At 35.1% G+C, this 19,116-nt stretch overlaps 1 protein-coding gene across 1 annotated transcript in view; it reads left to right on the top strand.

Annotated features, from left to right (window-relative positions):
* Positions 1-19,116, top strand: part of LOC150093146 (uncharacterized) — a 339,961-nt gene that overhangs the window by 307,027 nt on the left and 13,818 nt on the right. The window contains exon 20 of the mRNA XM_090414162.1: positions 4,923-4,999. Coding sequence (XP_090270288.1) covers positions 4,923-4,999 — 77 coding nt within the window. The remainder of the gene's footprint in view (positions 1-4,922; positions 5,000-19,116) is intronic.

The following is a 19,116-nucleotide window of genomic DNA, read 5'->3' as shown; positions in this document are numbered from 1 at the left end:
TCTTGAATGGCAGGCAGTCCAAGTAGAGTAATGTGGGCAAATATCAGAATGGGGAATTGGACAATGAGACTTATTTGTGCCTATGCTCCCACAGAAGGTTCCACTAAGGTAGAAGTGGAGGAATTTTTTGATGCTTTAGAAAAAGCAACTGACACAATGGAAAAGGAAAAGTTGGTCCTTGTTGGGGATCTAAATAGCAGAGTAGGAAATGATTGTCAGACATACAAAAATATTTTGGGAAAATTTGGAAAAAAGAGCAAAGCTAATAATAATGGCAAATACCTGTTGGATTTCTGCTCAGGACATGGACTGGTTATTGCTAACACCATGTTCCAACATAAAAATGTGCACAAATTCACATGGAGAGAAGAGGCAAGGAATAAGAAAAGTCTCATTGACTATGTTATTGTTGATAGTGATGTTTTCTTCCTGGTACAGGACACCAGAGTGTACAGAGGATTTGAAATTGGATGTGATCACTATTTAGTCTTGAGCAGGATAAAATTGAATTTCATATTGAAAAGAATAATCTAAGAAAGTTTTAAAGCGAATACAGTTGAACAGCTCTCATATGTGAACTGTAGACTAAAATACACAAAGATTATTGAAGAAAAAATGAAAGAGTTTGAGAACAGGAACCAAACCTTGGAGATTCACTGGCAAGCCTTGAAGAAAACCCTGATTGATTCTGCAAGAGAGGCATGTGGTGGGGTTGTCTGCAAGGATAGAAAAATCAGAACTCCATGGTGGACACAGGAAGTTAAAGAGGCAGTGAAGGAAAAGAAGAAAGCATATCAAAAGTTCCTGGCAAATAAGTCAGCTTTTACTCTTACAGAATACAGAGACAAATGCAAGAATGCTAAACACTGTGTAAAACTAGCTAAACAAAAGTTGTATGAGGACTTGGGCAAGAACATAGAAAATAAATATCAAGAAGGTGGTAAGATATTCTGGAGGTTGTTGAAGAAGCTTAGGAATGGAGGAAAGAGTGCTGTAAAAGGAGTTAGAGATGATGAAGGTGACATGAAAATGGGAGAAAAAGATATTCTTGAAGTATGGAGTAATTAATTCAAAAAAATTGCTAAATGAAACAAGCAGTGATTGCACAGTGGTAAAAAAACATTCAACAAGCATACAGTCAGGAATACATATTCATACTTGAAGGAGAAAAAGCCATCAAAGGCTTGAAATGTGGAAAGGCAGCAGGTGTAGATGATATTCGACCAGAAATTCCGAAGTATAGTAGTATAAAAGTCTTACAGTGGCTGCACTGCATAGTTCAGAAAGCCTGGACAGAAGGACGAATTCCCGATGATTGGAGTAGAGCTCTCATAGTACCCATATATAAAAAGGGAAATAAAACTGAATGTGAGAATTACAGAGGTATTTCCCTACTGAGTGTTCCTGGCAAGATCTATGCAAGTATACTTGAGAAACGGTTGAGAAGAATTGTGGAAGAAAAGCTTGGTGAAGAACAAGCTGGATTCAGGCCAAATAGAGGCTGTCAGGATCAGATCTTCACTTTACGACAAATTGATGAAAAATCATGGGAATATAAGAAAGATCTGTATTTAAGTTTTGTCGATCTGGAAAAGGCACATGACAAGGTGTGTAGAGAGAAGCTATTCAATACGTTACAGTTATATGGTGTCGATGGAGCATTATATCATGTGATACTTAGTCTTTATTTGAGTTGTAAGTCAGCAGTTAGAATTGAAGGAAGTACAGGAAGATGGTTTAATGTTAAATCTGGTGTGAGACAAGGATGTACATTATCCCCTCTGTTATTCATTATCTATATGGATCACATTATGAAGGAATGTGGTATTAAATCTGATATCAAAATTGGAGATGTTAATGTGAGCTCTTTGTTTTATGCGGATGATGTTATACTTCTAAATAAATCTGCTACAAGTCTTCAAGATTCTCTGACTAAATTGAATAACTGTTGTAATAGATATGGTATGAAGGTCAGCAATAAAAAGACAAAGACAATGAAAATAGGCAGAATCATTGAAAATGTCAACTGTGTTGTGAATGGAGAACCTGTGGAACAAGTAAAACATTTCAGATACTTAGGCACGATTTTTACTGAAGATGGTAAATTAAATATAGAAATAGACAACAGAATCAGCAAAGCTGGTATGGTGGGATGTCAGTTGAATAAATTCATATGGAATAAGAAAGAAATTAGTTGGAACACTAAATTACTGTATACAAGATAGTGTTCAAACCAGTTTTAACTTATGGATCTGAGAGCTGGGTCAGAAGTAAAACACTTGACCAAAGACTAGAGACCGCAGATATGAGAGTCCTGAGAAAGATTAGAGGCGTGAACAGATGGCATCAATGGCAATATCATATTAAAAATGGGGATATTAGGAAAGAACTTGACATTGTCAGCATCCAGGAATGCGTTAGCAGAGCTAATCTCAGGTGGTATGGTCACTTAAATAGAATGGGAGAGGAAAGATTAGCAAAACAACCCAGAGGAAGACCAAGATATAGGTGGATTGATACGCTTACAAAGTGCCTTAGACGATAGAAACATAAGATCTGATAATGTTGGAGTCTTGACAAGTAACAGACTGATTTGGAGGAAAATTGTAGATAGGAAGTTAGTAATGATGTAATTTTTTCATGTAGTACTGTCATATCCTGTACACCCCTTGAGGGTACATGGCAGGAATTTGATGATGATGATGAGTGATAATATGGCTTTGTGAAGGATCGGTCATTTCTTAGTAATTTACTAACTTTATATAATGAACATCTGACAGCTGTCATTATATAAAGTGACAGCTGAGTTGGATAAGGGGAGTGGCTACATAAAGATACTGCTGGATTTTGCAGATACATTGGACAGAATACCACATAAACTGTTATGCATATTAGAACAAATATCGACATATGAAACTGGTGATATGGATAGGAGTATGGTTGATGGACAAATATCAAAAAGTATATGGAATTGCAGAATCCAGGAGAAAGTAGATGACTGGTAGTATACTGCTTAGACTTCAGTGTTTAATTTGTACATAAATGATATAGGAAATAATTTGAAGAGAAATATGCAGGTGTTTACTGATGATGCAAAATTGGATTGAGAGTAATAGTTAAGGCAATGTGGAGAGCTTGCAGGATGATTTAAATAAGTATGGACGAGACATAATGAGGGTCATTTTAATGTGAATAAAATGTAAAATTATGCATTTTGAGATAAATAGATTATAAGCTGTGTACTCCAGGAAATTGGTGAATCTAGGGATTTGCTGGATGATAGTAGATATAGTCCGACCACATAAACGAGAGTTATCGTTGGCAGACTGCCAAGAAGAGTCAATTCATGTTGAAGGGAAGAAAGAAACAAGGCAATGTACGAATTGGTCACCAACATGTGAAATTACTTGCTTATACCAACTGTTACACAAGCAAAATAGTTACCACTTTAAAAACTACAAAAATCATAAAAGAGAAGTTAATTTTCTGACGTTTAATAATAAACACTCATCCCACAATACGGATCGATTACCCTATTATCGGAATGGATTCTCCTTCTTTTGACATGCACAGAAGTGTCGAAGGGTCTTGTATCTGTGGGCGTACTATAGAGTTGAAGTTTAGAAGGCATATTGCTAATGTTGTTGCCAAGGTAGCTTATAGGATAACTTGGTTATTGAAGAACATGCTAACAAGCAGAGTTAATGAGTTATCATTCCTCTTTATGAGACCTTAATATGTCCACATCTGGATCTGTTTAGTCACGTGGGTTTCTTGGGGTTGGGGATCCCTAGGTGAGTGACCAAGAAGGTGAGTGGTCTCAAGAATGCTTCATATGAAGACAGATTAAGGGTTTGTAGTTTGCAAAAGTTGGTTGATAAGTGAAAAGTGGGATATGATAAAAACAGTTAAGTTACTTAAAAGGTTTTATAGGAATGATGCAGAGGAAATAATTTGCCAGAGTCAGTTGTGAGTGGTTTGTTAGGAGAGGTACAATAAATGTGTAGATAGATTGAGTCTTCCAATTCCATGAAGGTGTCTGTACATTAATAATAATAATTTTCTGAGAAGATTCATGGCTCCTGATGAGACTTGAATCCATCATATACCTGAGACAAAAGAACAGTGAAAACATCCTTAATTTCTACCTCCAAAGAAGAGTTTACTAGCTAAAGGTTCCTTTAGCTAGTAAAGTCAAGGTGTCATTCTTCTGGGGTTGCAAGAGGATAATAATGATTAATTATATTCCAAAGGGCCAAACTATAAACCTTTGAAGAGTGCTGCTACTCTAACCTTCTGCAGCATTATATGAAAAAAAATTATGAGAAAAAGCCAGGAATGACAAGGAAAAGGATGCTATTTCATCACAATGGTGCACCAGTTCTCAATTCTTAATTTCAGTGGTCAAATTTTATGCACTTCAAATTGTTGATTTGTGCTGTTAACTTTTAAATAATATTAATTAATAGTAATATTAAATATTAACTTTCATAAAGGACTGCATAAGTGTCCAAATGCTCAAAAATGGACATGATTGTGACCTGTTGTAATATAAATGATTAAGCATATGGTATTGTTATGAATATGGCAATATATACAAATTAAAAATGAATTCTAAATATGTTTTTGCAAGTGATAATGCAATGCTAGCTATTTACACCATTCTAAATTTGGCATCTCTTCTATCCTTTGAATATAACATAATGTGTTTAGGGAAAAAAAAGCTTGGTTGTGTGTAAATTATTTTTTTCCTTATTTATGTGTAAAAATCATTTTCAGTAGTTGGCAACACTGATCACAAATAAAATAATAATAATTCCAACAGATTATTCAGTTTTACATTAATGTATGATAAATAAGGAAGAAAGAAGTCTTAAATATATAGAGTATTTCATTTAATGATTTTGCAATTTCTTTTAAAGGTGAATCTAGTGGCGGATTCAAAAATGAATCAAAGACTTCTACTGGTTCACCAATGCAAAGGCATGTTGGAAGTCAGGTAAATTTGGTTTTAATTATTCACGTCTTGTGGAATTTTCAAATAGTGTTGGTATAATCTGTGAATAGAGTCAAATGAAGTATCCTGTTTCTATAAACAGAATCTTCATATTTTGGAAAGTGGAAATTATATATGTTTCAAACCAAACTGAACCTTTGGGATAGAATATTAGATGGAAACTGACACAATAACTATTGATAGCATGCTTGCTTGCTTATTGCTCTTTACACCTATAAGGTGCATAAGAGCAGGCCACAAGTTTGGCATGCCAAACTTGTCCAGTGCTGTTTCTCTTGCTCTCCTCCAGCTTAACCATGCTAGTTTGTTTCGTTTTTCGATTACTATCCAGCACTGTGTCATTTTAGGTCCTCCCTTATTCCTTTTACCACCAGGTGTCCATGTCAATGCTGTTCTTGTGTGTTCTGATGTTGGCATTCTCAATACATGGCCTATCCATGTCCGTCTACATTTCCTTAATTCTGTTGTAATGGGTTTGGTTTTTGTTTTGTTGTAATTTCAATATTTGGGATTTTATTTGGCTAGTAAATCTTGAGAATTCTGTGAAGACATTTTGTTTGGAAGGCATTAATTTTATTTTCTTCTTGTTTGGTTAATGATCTGCCAGAGGTGGAGCTTATGCTCTTCTCTATGCCGGTCCTAAGCCCAGGTAAAAGAGGAAGGTTGAGCGATGGGCTAATCACCCATCCTTGGAAAAAAATCCCTATTACAGAAACCATGAGTGAAGCAAGAAATCCCTTGGGGTAGAGTGCTATTGACAGTATAGACATTATTATTTAATAACCCAAAAAAAAAAAAATAGATGTAAAGAATTGGTTAATTGTTTATTTAAACTGACTAGTTTTGTCATTATTTCTCCATCATTGTGAAGTTGTACTCAAAACTCTATGTACACACACACAGAGAGCATTGTACTATACAAAATCCTTAGCCAAATTGAGCTACCATTTCTCAACTTAGTGATAAGAAAGTTGTGAATTCTCTTAATTAGTATCAGTTTATTGTTTAAATTAAGAATGTTAATTGTATCTTCAACAGGCTGTTTCAGAAGAGCCTGTTAAACTTAAATTTAGATATGTGGATCACTCTAGTTTTTCAGCATATCTTAAGGTCATTAAGAATAATGACCATAAGTTGCATACTCTACAACTCCAAATTTTCATTTTCATCAACTCCTGATATGTAACCATAGTATACAGCAGGGTTTCCCAAACTATGTTCTGCGGAAAGTGAATAAGTGTTCTGTGAAAAATTATCAAAATTGATATGAGCCTGGAATGGTTTTAAATGCTATGACAAGTTCAAACATGTTTGAAAATCAGGCGCTCCAAACTTTGCATGTGGATTGTGCTTTTAAGGCCAGCGCACGTTGGCCTTAAAAGGATACAGCCTGCTTCGGGAATGGTGTGCGCTTAGCTTTACGTTGAATATGAGATCGATAATACTCGACTCTAATCAAGGTGTTCTGTTAAAATTTCAGGATTTGTGAAGTGTTCCGTCGAACAAAAAGTTTGAGAAACACTGGTATACAGGATACTCTGATAGTACCACATAATTAAGTTTACGGTATTAATAGCCCTGTCCACAATATTCTCCCAGATAAGTCTATTTCCCATGTCTCCTATATTGTCAACTGTTACATTTCAGTCTTCCCAGGCATTACTAACTACATCATCAACTTAGATTGGTCTTCCTCTGATTTATTTTCTGACCATACTACAATAGGTAACTTTACTCAAACATGCTTAATGCTAACAATGTCAAGTTCTTATCTAATATTATAATTTTTAATATAATTCTGCTATCTATTAATTTCCATAATTTTTCTTCACCAATCTTTCGACTGTTTGATTTCCAGATTCATAAGTTAAAATTGGTTTGGACACTTTGTATATCCTCATTGCTGAATCTTATTCAGTTTGTACAACAGCTGTAATACCCCCCTCTTCATACACCTGACTTTCTTCATCCAGCAAAGAGATAGCAATGAACACAGTGCTGCATACACCAGGTTGCTAGCTTTTAGCAAATGGGGACTAATTAGTTGAACAACCTCTTCTGCATCTGTCATCCTCGCACCATCTGCATTCGGTATGGATATTCTTTCATATTCCAACTTAACTTTCTGTACAACAGTTGTGACTCTTCTGGCCTGTTATAATTTTCGTAATAGCCATCATCCTAACGCACACGATATTCCTTCCACATCATCCTTTTCTTACGAATCTCTTGCACATTCTGATATTGCATCATTTAAGTATTTTTAAATGCTTCCCGTGCACTTATTCTTCGAAATTCTTCCCATTCAGAACAAATAAAATTGCACTGAACTCTGTATATTCCTCAGTCGGTCATAGTTTACTGCTTTGTAGTTCAACATGTAATGTTTTCTGAATTGAACATTAATAAATTTAGCCAATTCCAAGTGACTACCCCATGATCATTGTCACCAACTGGAGGCAGGATAGTTGCGTCTTTAACTGAAACATCCTCTGACGCTATAATCAAATCTAACACTCTTTGACCTCAAGTTGTATCACAACAGCTTGATAAATTTGGTTTCATTCTTCTCATCATATTTTAATGCTACCCAATCAATGTTTGGATAATTAAAGTCCCCAGTTATGATTACTCTTCCCCCCTCCCCACTTCATTTTTATTTGGTGAGGATTTCTTCATCACTATCAACTGATCCACCAGGTCTGTAACAATACCCGACTATGTACAAGGGCTGTTACCACTCATCACAATATTAATTTCTGGGAATAAAGAAATGTTGCTGTCTGTATTAACAAAAGAGGTTGATAGACGGCATATACAGGCTGATGTGCCAGAGTGTCACGTGACTAACGCAAGCTTGTTTCGGCGCGCCTACGAGACGCGACCAGTTGCCGAAATGGAAGCGTCCTTGGAACAGTGTTATGCGATTAAATTTTGTGTGCGTTTGCAAAAATCGGCATTGGACACTTACGCGAAGCTTTCCACGATGAAGCAATGTCGAGGGCAAGTGTTTTCGCTGGCATAAAACTTTTAAGGAAGGAAGGCAAAATGTGGAAGATCTTGAACGTGAGGGAAGACCTTCAACGTCCATCACAGAGACAATGATCAACACAGCAGCAATTATCATCAAGGAGGATCGCAGAATTACAGTACGCCAGCTGCATGTTGTCCTGAATATTTCTGTGGGAAGCGTTCACTCAATCATGGCTGAACATTTGGGACTGAAACATGTTTGCGCCCGATGGATTCCCAAACTCTTGACACTGGAGCAAATGCAGCATCGAGTGGATGTGTGCACAGAATGGAAAGAAAGACTGGAACAAGAAGGCGACAACTTCTTAAAACGCATCATTACAGCAGATGAAGCTCGGTTGTGCTATGACCCTACAATGAAACAACAAAGCAGTGAATGGAAGCATCCGTCTTCCATTCGCTACCCCCAAGAAAGCAAAAACTGTAAAATCAGCTGGTAAAGTTATGACCATAATGTTTTTTGACTACGAAGGCATTGTTTACCAACACGCTGTAGAACCCGGGAATACTGTAAACGGCTCATACTATGCGGATGTTTTACGGACAATGGTACAGCACGTCAAAAGGAAGTGTCCATTGCTGAAGAATGGCTTCTTATTGCACCACGATAATGCAAGGCCACATATTGCTGGTGGTGTAGTGGACGTTTTGCAGAAGAACAACATAGATATCCTACCACACCCTCCATACAGTCCTGATCTCACACCGTGCGATTTCTGGCTGTTTCCTCAGCTCGAGAAACCACTAAGAGGCCGCCATTTCGAAAGCAACAAAGCATGTGTAAAAGCTGTGGAGGCGGTTTTGAAAGAACTCTCAAAAAAACGGACTTTCACATGTGTTTAAGAAGCGGATGCAACGTTGGGACAAATGCATCGCGTCTCATGGTAGTTACTTCGAAAAAGACCATGTAAATGATGATGATTAAAGGTAATCTGTTTTCTGTATAAATATAGTCTTATAACTTATTGAACAGCTTCCGTATTTGATCTGTTAGATTCCACCTCACACTAGATGGCTTCAAACTTACTACCATGTGATAAACTGTTATTAGTATTACAATCATAGGTCTCAACACTAACTGGATTCAAGTCATCTGATATCATTAGGACCACACCCTTTTATTCTCGCTATCCTTCCTATAAATACTGTACCCTTTACACTTGATACCAGTTAGTATGTCTGATTCTGATAGCCAGGTCTCACTAATGCCTATAATCTGAGGTCTCAACATATTGATCAAGGTAACAAACTCTACCCCTTTATTTCTGATTCTCCTAGCATTTGTGTATTGACAAAATAAGCTTCTGCGTGTTCTTTTGTCTGTAGCCTGTGTGACACAGTTGAACAGCTTGTAGATGTCTGTTCTTTTCTAGTGCCTTATTTATGCAGACATCTTTGCACACGTTTGATGGGTCCAAACTAGAAGAACACAAAGTTGAAATTGTTTTCTCCTAGTAATTAATCATTTCCATGATAATGCCCATTCCCATCATTAACACAGTTGCATAATGTCGTTGTTCATCATTAATTTCCTGATATATATATATATATACACCCTCAAGGGATGTATAGGATATCATAGTACTACATGAAAAATTTACATCATTGCTAACTTCCTATCTACAATTTTCCTCCAAATCAGTCTGTTAGCTGTCAAGACTCCAAAATTATCAGATCTTATATTTCTATCTTCTAAGGCACTTTACTGTATCATTCCACCTATATCTTGGTCTTTCTCTAGGTCTTTTTCCTGCCAGCCTGACAGAGAACACTTCTTTTGCTAATCTTTCCTCTCCCATTCTGTTTAAGTGACCATACCACCTCAGATTAGCTCTGCTAACACATTCCTGGATGCTAACATCCTCCTTTTTAATATGACATTACCACTGATGCCATCTGTTCGCCCCTCTAATCATTCTCAGGACTTGACCAAAGACTAGAGACCATAGATATGAGAATATCTGTGGTCTCTAGTCTTTGGTCAAGCATTTTATTTCTAACTCAGCTCTCAGATCTATAAGTTAAAATTGGCTTGAACACTGTCCTGTATAAGCTAATTTAGTGTTTTGGCTAGTTTCTCTCTTATTCCATATAAATTTATTCAGTTGACTGCCAACCATACCAGCTTTGTTGATTCAGTTGTCTAATTTTCATTGTCTTTGTCTTTTTAATGCTGACCTTCATACCATATCTACTACAACTGTTATTCAGTTTAGTCAGGGAATCTTTCAGACTTGTAGCGGATTTATTTAGAAGTATAACATCATCTGCATAAAGCAGTGTTTCTCAAAGTGTGGTATTCATACCCCTGGTACACGAAAGGTCGTTAGGGGATACGTGGCAATTTTCGGCTATACATAATTAAAGTCATTATATTTTTCAACAAACAGTGCAATTAGAGACAACCTGGATAAAACGGCTAACTAGTGATTCACATCCCCTCTCCAACAGAAACTGCTGTGTAGACCAAGCAAAACCATATGTTGCCGGTGGAACATATGGTTTTGCTTGACACCACCCCTGTCGTTAATGTGTTAAAACTAAGAAATATATAGTGAATGTGTTTCAGATATTATGGAATTCGGTTGAAGGGAATTAGCATTTCAACTCAACAGTTGAAATACTAATTTGTCTTTGGTTCGCACAATCTTTTGTTAATACTGCACCAATCATATGCAGTTCTTCGCTGCTCTACTTATCTCAAGTCTTGTAAATTACTGGTAATTTTTGCTTGAAATAATGGGAAAGAAGATGACGATATTTGGATAGATGACTTTGACGATGCACACAAAGAAACTGTTCTCGATGCCAAAAGTAGTGATAGCGAGTAGCAGCTTCTTGGTAAGTCGCACCATTTTAAATTTTTTTCTGAAAATTTTAGTTTCCGAAAATTCCCGCACATATCTCGCAACACGATTTTTTAGCTTTAATTTTGGGGAAAAGTTAGAGTTATATTCGAGTAAATACAGTATTTTTTTTAAGCTTTCAAATTCTTATGTATGGATCACTGGTTAAAGATTGGATTTAGAAAACCCCCAAAATACAGCAATATAGCAAATACAAGTAGCTGTAAGCAACAAGAAAACGTTGATATTGCATCTGGATCAAATGAAATTGATAAGAGTGTGTCATCTGACATCTCTAGAGAACCAAAATTTAAAAATAAATCATATTTTTTGTTTACATGAACATATAAATTCAAATAAAATAGATATTAATATTTTAAATTAATTTATTAATTTTAATCAGTGAATTTATTTATTTTAATTAATGAACGAGTTTATTTTTTAATTAATTAATTAGGGATACTTGGTAATAATGAAAATTTAAGAAGCAGTACGTGGGTATCTTAAGTTTGAGAAACACTGCCATAAAGAAAAGAGCTTAGATTAACATCTCCAATTTTGATATCAGGTTTAATACCACTTTCCTTCATTATGTGATCCATATAGATAATGAATAACAGAGGGGATTACATACATCCTTGTCTGACACCAGATTTAACATTAAACCATCTTCCTGTACTTCCTTCAATTCTAACTACTGACTTACAACTCAAATAAAGACTAAGTATTGCTTGATATAAATGCTCCATTGACACCATATAACTTGTAGCGTTTTGAATAGCTTCTTCCTTGGCACCTTGTCATTAGCCTTTTCCAGATCTACAAAACTTAAATACAGATCTTTGTTATATTCCCATGATTTCTCAGCTATCTGTTGTAAAATGAAAATCTGATCCTGACAACCTCTGTTTGGTCTGAATCCAGCTTGTTCTTAACCAAGATTCTCTTCCACAATCCTTCTCAACCGTTTCTCAAGTATGCTTACATCTATCTTACTAGGAACACTCAGTAGAGAAATACCTCTGTAATTCTCACATTCAGTTTTATTTCCCTTTTTATATATGGGTACTATGAGAGCTCTACTCCAATCATCTGGAATTCATCCCTCTTGGATGTCCAGGCCTTCTGAATTATGCAGTGCATGCACTCACTGTAATACTTTTATACCTCCATACCTGAGCATTTCTGGTTGAATATCATTTACTCCTGCTGCCTTTCCACATTTCAGGCTTTTGATGGCTTTTTCTACTTCAAGTAGTGTATTTTACCACTGTGCTGTCATCACTGCTTATTTCATTTAGCAATTTTTCGAAGTAATTAACTCCATACTTCAAGGATATCTTTTTCTTCTGTTTTCATGTCACCTTTATCATCTCTAATTCCTTTTACAGCACTCTTCTCCATTTCTGAGCTTCTTCAACAACCTCCAGAATATCTTGCTACCTTCTTGATATTTATATTCTATGTTCTTACTAAAGGCCTCCCTTGACTTTTGTTTAGCTAGTTTTACACAGTGTTTCGCTTTCTTGCATTTCTCTCTGTATTCTCCAATAGCAAAAGCTGTTATTTGCCAGGAACTTTTGATATGCTTTCTTCTTTTACTTCCTGTGTCCATTGGAGTTCTGATTTTTCTATCCTTGCAGACAACCTCACCACATGACTCTCTGGCTGAATCAATCAGTTTTTTCTTCAGGGCTTGCCACTGAATCTGCAAGGTTTGGTTCCTGTTCTCAAACTCTTTCATTTTTTCTTGAATAACGTTTGTGTATTTTAGTCTACAGTTCACATCTGATAGCTGCTCAACATTATTTGTTTTAAAACTTTCTTACATGTTATTCTTTTCAATATGAAATTCAATTTTATCCTGCTCAAAACTAAATAGTGATCACTTCCAATTTTAAATCCTCTGTACACTCTGCTGTCCTGCACCAGGGGGAAAACATCACTATCAACAATAACATAGTCAATGAGATTTTCTTATTCCTTGTCTCTTCTCTCCATGTGAATTTGTGCACAATTTTATGTTGGAACATTGTGTTAATAATAACCAGTCCATATCCTGAGCAGAAATCCAGCAGGTATTTGGATTTTGGAAAAGAGTAAAGCTAATTATTATTAGCCTTGCTCTTTTCTCCAAATTTTCCCAAAATATTTTTGTTTGTCTAACAATCATTTCCTACTCTGCTATTTAGATCCCCAACAAGGACCAACTTTTCCTTTTTCATTGTGTCAGTTGCTTTCTCTAAAGTAGTGTTTCCCAATGTGGGGCAATTAGAAAATGACGTCGCATTCGTCACCTCATCACCGATATACTCAAAAAACTCACCATTGGTGATGTTGCAACCCTGACTTTCCTTGAAAAAAGCTGTGACATCACTAATACAGCAGTCAACATAAATATAGTATCAAGAAGAACTCTCAGAAAAGCAAAATGATGAGTCTATTAGAGATTTATTTAACATAAAGGGAACAATGGCATGGCTTTCTGAAAAAGAAAAAAAAAAGAAATATCGAAATTTAATGAGTTTTGCAAAAAAAAAAAAAAAAACTGTTGTCCTTTCCGTCATCATATTTAGTTGAATGTGGCTTTAGTGCTATAAATGACTTGCTACTGAAAACAAGAAATCAACTGGATATCACAAACCATGTAGATTTGAGATTGAAAATGACTAAATTAGTACCTCAAATAAAAACTCTTTGCAGCAGACATCAAGCTCAAGGATCGCATTAACTTGGATTTTATTTTCCGAGTTCAGCTCCATTTATATTTTATAATATACAAAGTGTAATATAAAATTTAAATTCATTGAAGAAAGTCAAATTAAAAACAGTTTTACCTATACGTTTTTTGTTATATTTTCTTGGGTTCTTGTCAGTTAAATTTTAATTTTATGAATATGTATATATATGAATATATGTCATCATCATCATCATCAAATACTTGACATATACCCTCAAGGGGTGTACAGGATATGATAGTACTAAATGAAAAATTTACATCATTACTAACTTCCTATCTACAATTTTCCTCCAAATCAGTCTGTTACTTGTCAAGACTCCAATATTATCATTATCAGATCTTATATTTCTATCGTCTAAGGCACATTGCACCATATCAATCCACCTATATCTTGGTCTTCCTCTGGGTTGTTTCCCTACCAACCTGGCAGAGAACACTTGTTTTGCTAATCTTTCCTCGCCCATTCTGCTTAAGTGACCATACCATCTGAGATTAGCTTTGCTAACGCATTCTTGGATGCCAACAATGTCAAGTTCTTTCCTAATATCCTCGTTTTTAATATGATATTACCATTGATGCCATCTGTTCACGCCTCTAATCTTTCTCAGAACTCTCATATCTGCAGTCTTTAGTCTTTGGTCAAGTGTCTTACTTCTGACCCAGCACTCAGATCCATAAGTTAAAACTGGTTTGAGCACTGTCTTGTATACAGCTAATTTATTGTTCCGACAAATTTCTCTCCTATTCCATATGAATTTATTCAATTGACTTCCAACCATACCAGCTTTGTTGATTCTCTTGTCTATTTCTATATTTAATTTACCATCTTCAGTAAAAATCGTGCCTAAGTAGCTGAAATGTTTTACTTGTTCTACAGGTTCCTCGTTCACAACACAGTTGACATTTTCAACAATTCTACCTATTTTCATTGTCTTTGTCATTTTAATGCTGACCTTCATACCATATCTATTACAACAGTTATTCAATTTAGTCAGGGAATCTTGCAAACTTGTAGCAGATTTATTTAGAAGTATAACATCATCCGCATAAAGCAAAGAGCTGACATTAACATCTCCAATTCTGATATCATGTTTAATACCACTTTCCCATAATGTGATCCATATAGATAATGAATAACAGAGGGGATAATGTACATAATTGTTTCACACCAGATTTAACATTAAATCATCTTCCTGTACTTCCTTCATTTCTAACTACTGACTTACAACTCAAATAAAGACTAAGTATTGCTTGATATAATGCCCCATTGACACCATATAACTCTAGCGTATTGAATAGCTTCTCTCTCTCTCTCTCTCTTGGTACCTTGTCATATGCCTTTTCCAGATCGACAAAACTTAAATACAGATCTTTGTTATATTCCCATGCTTTCTCTACCATTTGTCGTAAAGTGAAGATCTGATCCTGACAGCCTCTATTTGGTCTGAATCCAGCTTGTTCTTCACCAAGCTTTTCTTCCACAATTCTTCTCAACCGTTTTTCAATTATACTTGCATAGATCTTGCCAGGAACACTCAGTAGGGAAATAACTCTGTAATTCTCACATTCAGTTTTATTTCCCTTTTTATATATGGGAACAATTAGAGCTCTACTCCATTCATCGGGAATTCGTCCCTCGGTCCAAGCTTTCTGAACTATGCAGTGCAGCCACTGTAAGATTTTTATACCACCATACTTCAGCATTTCATGTCGAATATCATCTACTCCTGCTGTCTTTCCACATTTCAATCCTTTGATGGCTTTTTCTACTTCAAGTATGGATATGTATTCCTGACTGTATGTCTGTTGAGTGTTTTTTACCACCGTGCTATCACTGCTTGTTTCATTTAGCAATTTTTCGAAGTAATTACTCTATACTTAAAGGATATCTTTTTCTCCCATTTTCATGTCACCTTTATCATCTCTAACTCTTTTTACAGTACTCTTTCATCCATTTCTAAGCTTCTTCAACAACCTCCAGAATATCTTACCACCTTCTTGATATTTATTTTCTATGTTCTTGCCAAAGTCCTCATACAACTTTTGTTTAGCTAGTTTTACACAGTGTTTCACTTTCTTACATTTGTCTCTGTATTCTCTAAGAGCAAAAGCTGACTTATTTGCCAGGAACTTTTGATATGCTTTCTTCTTTTCCTTCACTGCCTCTTTAACTTCCTGTGTCCACCATGGAGTTCTGATTTTTCTATCTTTTCAGGCAACCTAAGGTTTGGTTCCTGTTCTCAAACTCTTTGATTTTTTTTTCAATAATCTTTGTGTATTTTAGTCTACAATTGACATCTGAGGGCTGCTCAACTTTTATTTGCTTTAAAACTTTCTTACATGTTATTCTTCTCAATATTAAATGCAATTTTATCCTGTTCAAGACTAAGTGATCGCTTCCGATTTCAAATCCCCTGTACACTCTTGTGTCCTGCAACAGATAGGAAACATTATTATCAAGAATAACATAGTCAATGAGACTTTTGTTATTCATTGCCTCTTCTCTCCATGTGAATTTATGCACATTTTTATGTTGGAACATGGTGTTAGTAATAACCAGTCCATGTCCTGAGCAGAAATCCAACAGGTATTTGCCATTATTATTGGCTTTGCTCTTTTCTCCAAATTTTCCCAAAATATTTTTGTATGTCTGACAATCATTTCCTACTCTGCTATTTAGATCCCCAACAAGGACCAACTTTTCCTTTCATTGTGTCAGTTGCTTTTTCTAAAGCATAAAAAAATTCCTCCACTTCTGCCTTAGTAGAACCTTCTGTGGGACCATAGGCACAAATAAGTCTCATTGTCCAATTCCTCATTCTGATATTTACCCACATCACTCTACTTGAGACTGCCTGCCATTCAAGAAGATTCACCTCGTATTTTGTGTTGAATTCTATGGCTACTCCTCCTTTTCCTTGATTGTCATTTCCTGAATATAACATTTTGTATTTATTGCTCAGAAAGATCTCACCAGTTTTTGTCTTTTTTGTTTCAGTCTCCCCTATTATGTCAATATGGTACTTATCTAATTCCTCAGCTAGCTCCATTTCTTTGCCATTCAGGCTTCTTATGTTGATAGTACCGATCTTTAACTCTGGTGATGTTGAGTTGGGATGTGCTTTCAGATTTCATGAATATATGAAATATGAATATATATATATATTCATATTCATATTTATCCCAATTCCGAGCTAATACTACAAATTGTTATATATATATATATATATCCTGTAATTTATAAGCTTGTTGATATAAGACACCCTGATAAATTCATTACTGCACATTCAGATGGGATAGAAAATATTTCTACCAAAAGAGTACTACAATAATACCTGGAATCTCTCTCTCTCTTAAGAAACTGTTAGAAAGTGAAGGCATCTTAGAGTCAAAGCAAAACAGTAAGTTGTTTGCTTTCCAATTATAAAAAAGTTTTAAAAAAAAACAAACTCCAAATCCTTATTCTAGGAATAAATCGAGATTGAATGTGCTTGATCAGGAAAGGTTTACTGATCAAAATGCTTGTAGAACTGAGACATTATCAAAAGATTTTCATACATTTTATGCATTTCATCAAAGAGCTCAGCATCTGATTATCTGAAATTAGGGAACTTAGAAATTCTAGCTTTGCTGCTAGTGAACTGATAAATCTACTAATAACCCCATGAGCAGGTAGAATCAATTGATTTAAATGTTGATTGCTTAGAAAGTGAAAGTACATCTCAATTATCTTTGAATCCTCAAGTCAGACATATATATAGACAAACCTTTAGTAAATACTATTATTTAAAACCAGATACTAAAAGGAAAAAATTATCACCTTATTTATTTTAATGTTGCTAGCTTAAAATGATTTTGTATGTGTGTTTAATTTAAAAAAAACTATATGTGTGTATATATATATATATATATATATATATATATATATATATATTTTTTTTTTTTTAAAGAAGAGCCCTCTGTAAAGGTATTTAAATTTCTGTGTATGAATTTTGTTTATGAAAAATATTGTTGTTAGTTTAGTTAATTACAATTGGAATACAAGTTGTGTATTATCATTACACTGATAAAAGCGTTTGTTAAAACAGTATTCTGTTGTAAGAAAAATACAGCTGTAGTACTTGTAGTTTTGCTGTTAGTGGTAGAATAGTGAGGCCATTAAGCCTTATGGCACTCCATAGTTTAAGTCAATAGTGGAATTAGTTTTCAATTTAGCATCAACAATAAGAATCAGCAAGATGTACATACCTTCCTACATCATTGGAATTAAAATACCTGTAGACGTTTTTTATGCAGAGTGCATGAAATAATCATTGTTGAAAGTTTTTTCGCTTGGTTATATTATAAATTAAATATGCCAAGAAATTATATTCTTGGTTTCATCCTTTATCTAAGTGTAAGCAAACGTTTGTGCATGAAGTAACTTCACGACTGGGCTACTTGTATATAGAGGCTAATGACTTTGCCTTAATTGCCTTAGTATCTCATAATTCAAGGCACATATCCTTACCTACAAGTATAATGCTATGCATTATGGGAAAGACCACTATCCAGACCAGTTTAGACCTTTATTGAGGTCTCATCAGTGGGAGCCAGACCTAAAAGAGATACCAAGGTTGAAGTCAATGTAGAACTCATATATTTCCCATATACAACTAGTCAAAAGCTGTCACACGTTATTACAAAAATATTCTGGATTTGAGATAGATGTTGAAAGTTTTTCCACTTGGTATACTGTAAATTAAAGATACCAAGATTTTATATTGGTTTCATCCTTTATCCAAGTGTTAGCAAAGAAAGTTTGCACATGAAATAACTTCAGAACTTGGCTACTTGTATATAGAGGCTAGTGACTTCACATCAATTGCCTTAGCATTTCATGCACAAATTTGTTTTCTTGCACTTGGATAAAGAATGAAACCAAGAATATAATTTCTTGGCATTTTTAATTCATAGTATAACCAAGTGAAAAAACTTTCAACATATCTGTCTAATCCAGAGTATTTTAGCAGTAAGGTAACACCTTCTGACTGCTTGTATATGGGAAATATATGACTTCTACATTAGTTCAACCTTGGTATCTCTTTTGGATCTGGCTCCTACTGATTAGACCTCAATAAAGTCAAAGCTAGTCTGGGTAGTGGCCCTTCCCATAATCCATAACATTACAAGGGGGAGAGATGGAAAATTCTGATAAACACTTAGAACAAAAATGATATTAAAGCAACTGATATAACCATCCAACTGATGGTTATATCACTTGCTTTATATCATTTTTGTTCTCTGTGTTTATCAGAAGTTTCCAGCCCCCTCCCCTTTATATACTTGTCCATAAGGATATATGCCTTGTATTATGGGATACTAAGGCAATTGATGTGAAGTAATTAGCCTCTACATACAAGTAGCCCAGTCGTGAAGTTACTTCACACACAAACTTTGTTAGCTTACACTTGAATGGATGAAACCAAGAATATAATTTC

This window comes from Typopeltis vanoorti, chromosome 24, assembly GCF_054136105.1.
Source record: "Typopeltis vanoorti isolate ZY-2024b chromosome 24, IOZ_Tvanoo_1.0, whole genome shotgun sequence".
Taxonomy (NCBI): Eukaryota; Metazoa; Arthropoda; class Arachnida; order Uropygi; family Thelyphonidae; genus Typopeltis; species Typopeltis vanoorti.
The sequence above is the reverse complement of the archived record's forward strand: the minus strand, read 5'-3'. Positions and strand labels throughout refer to the sequence as shown.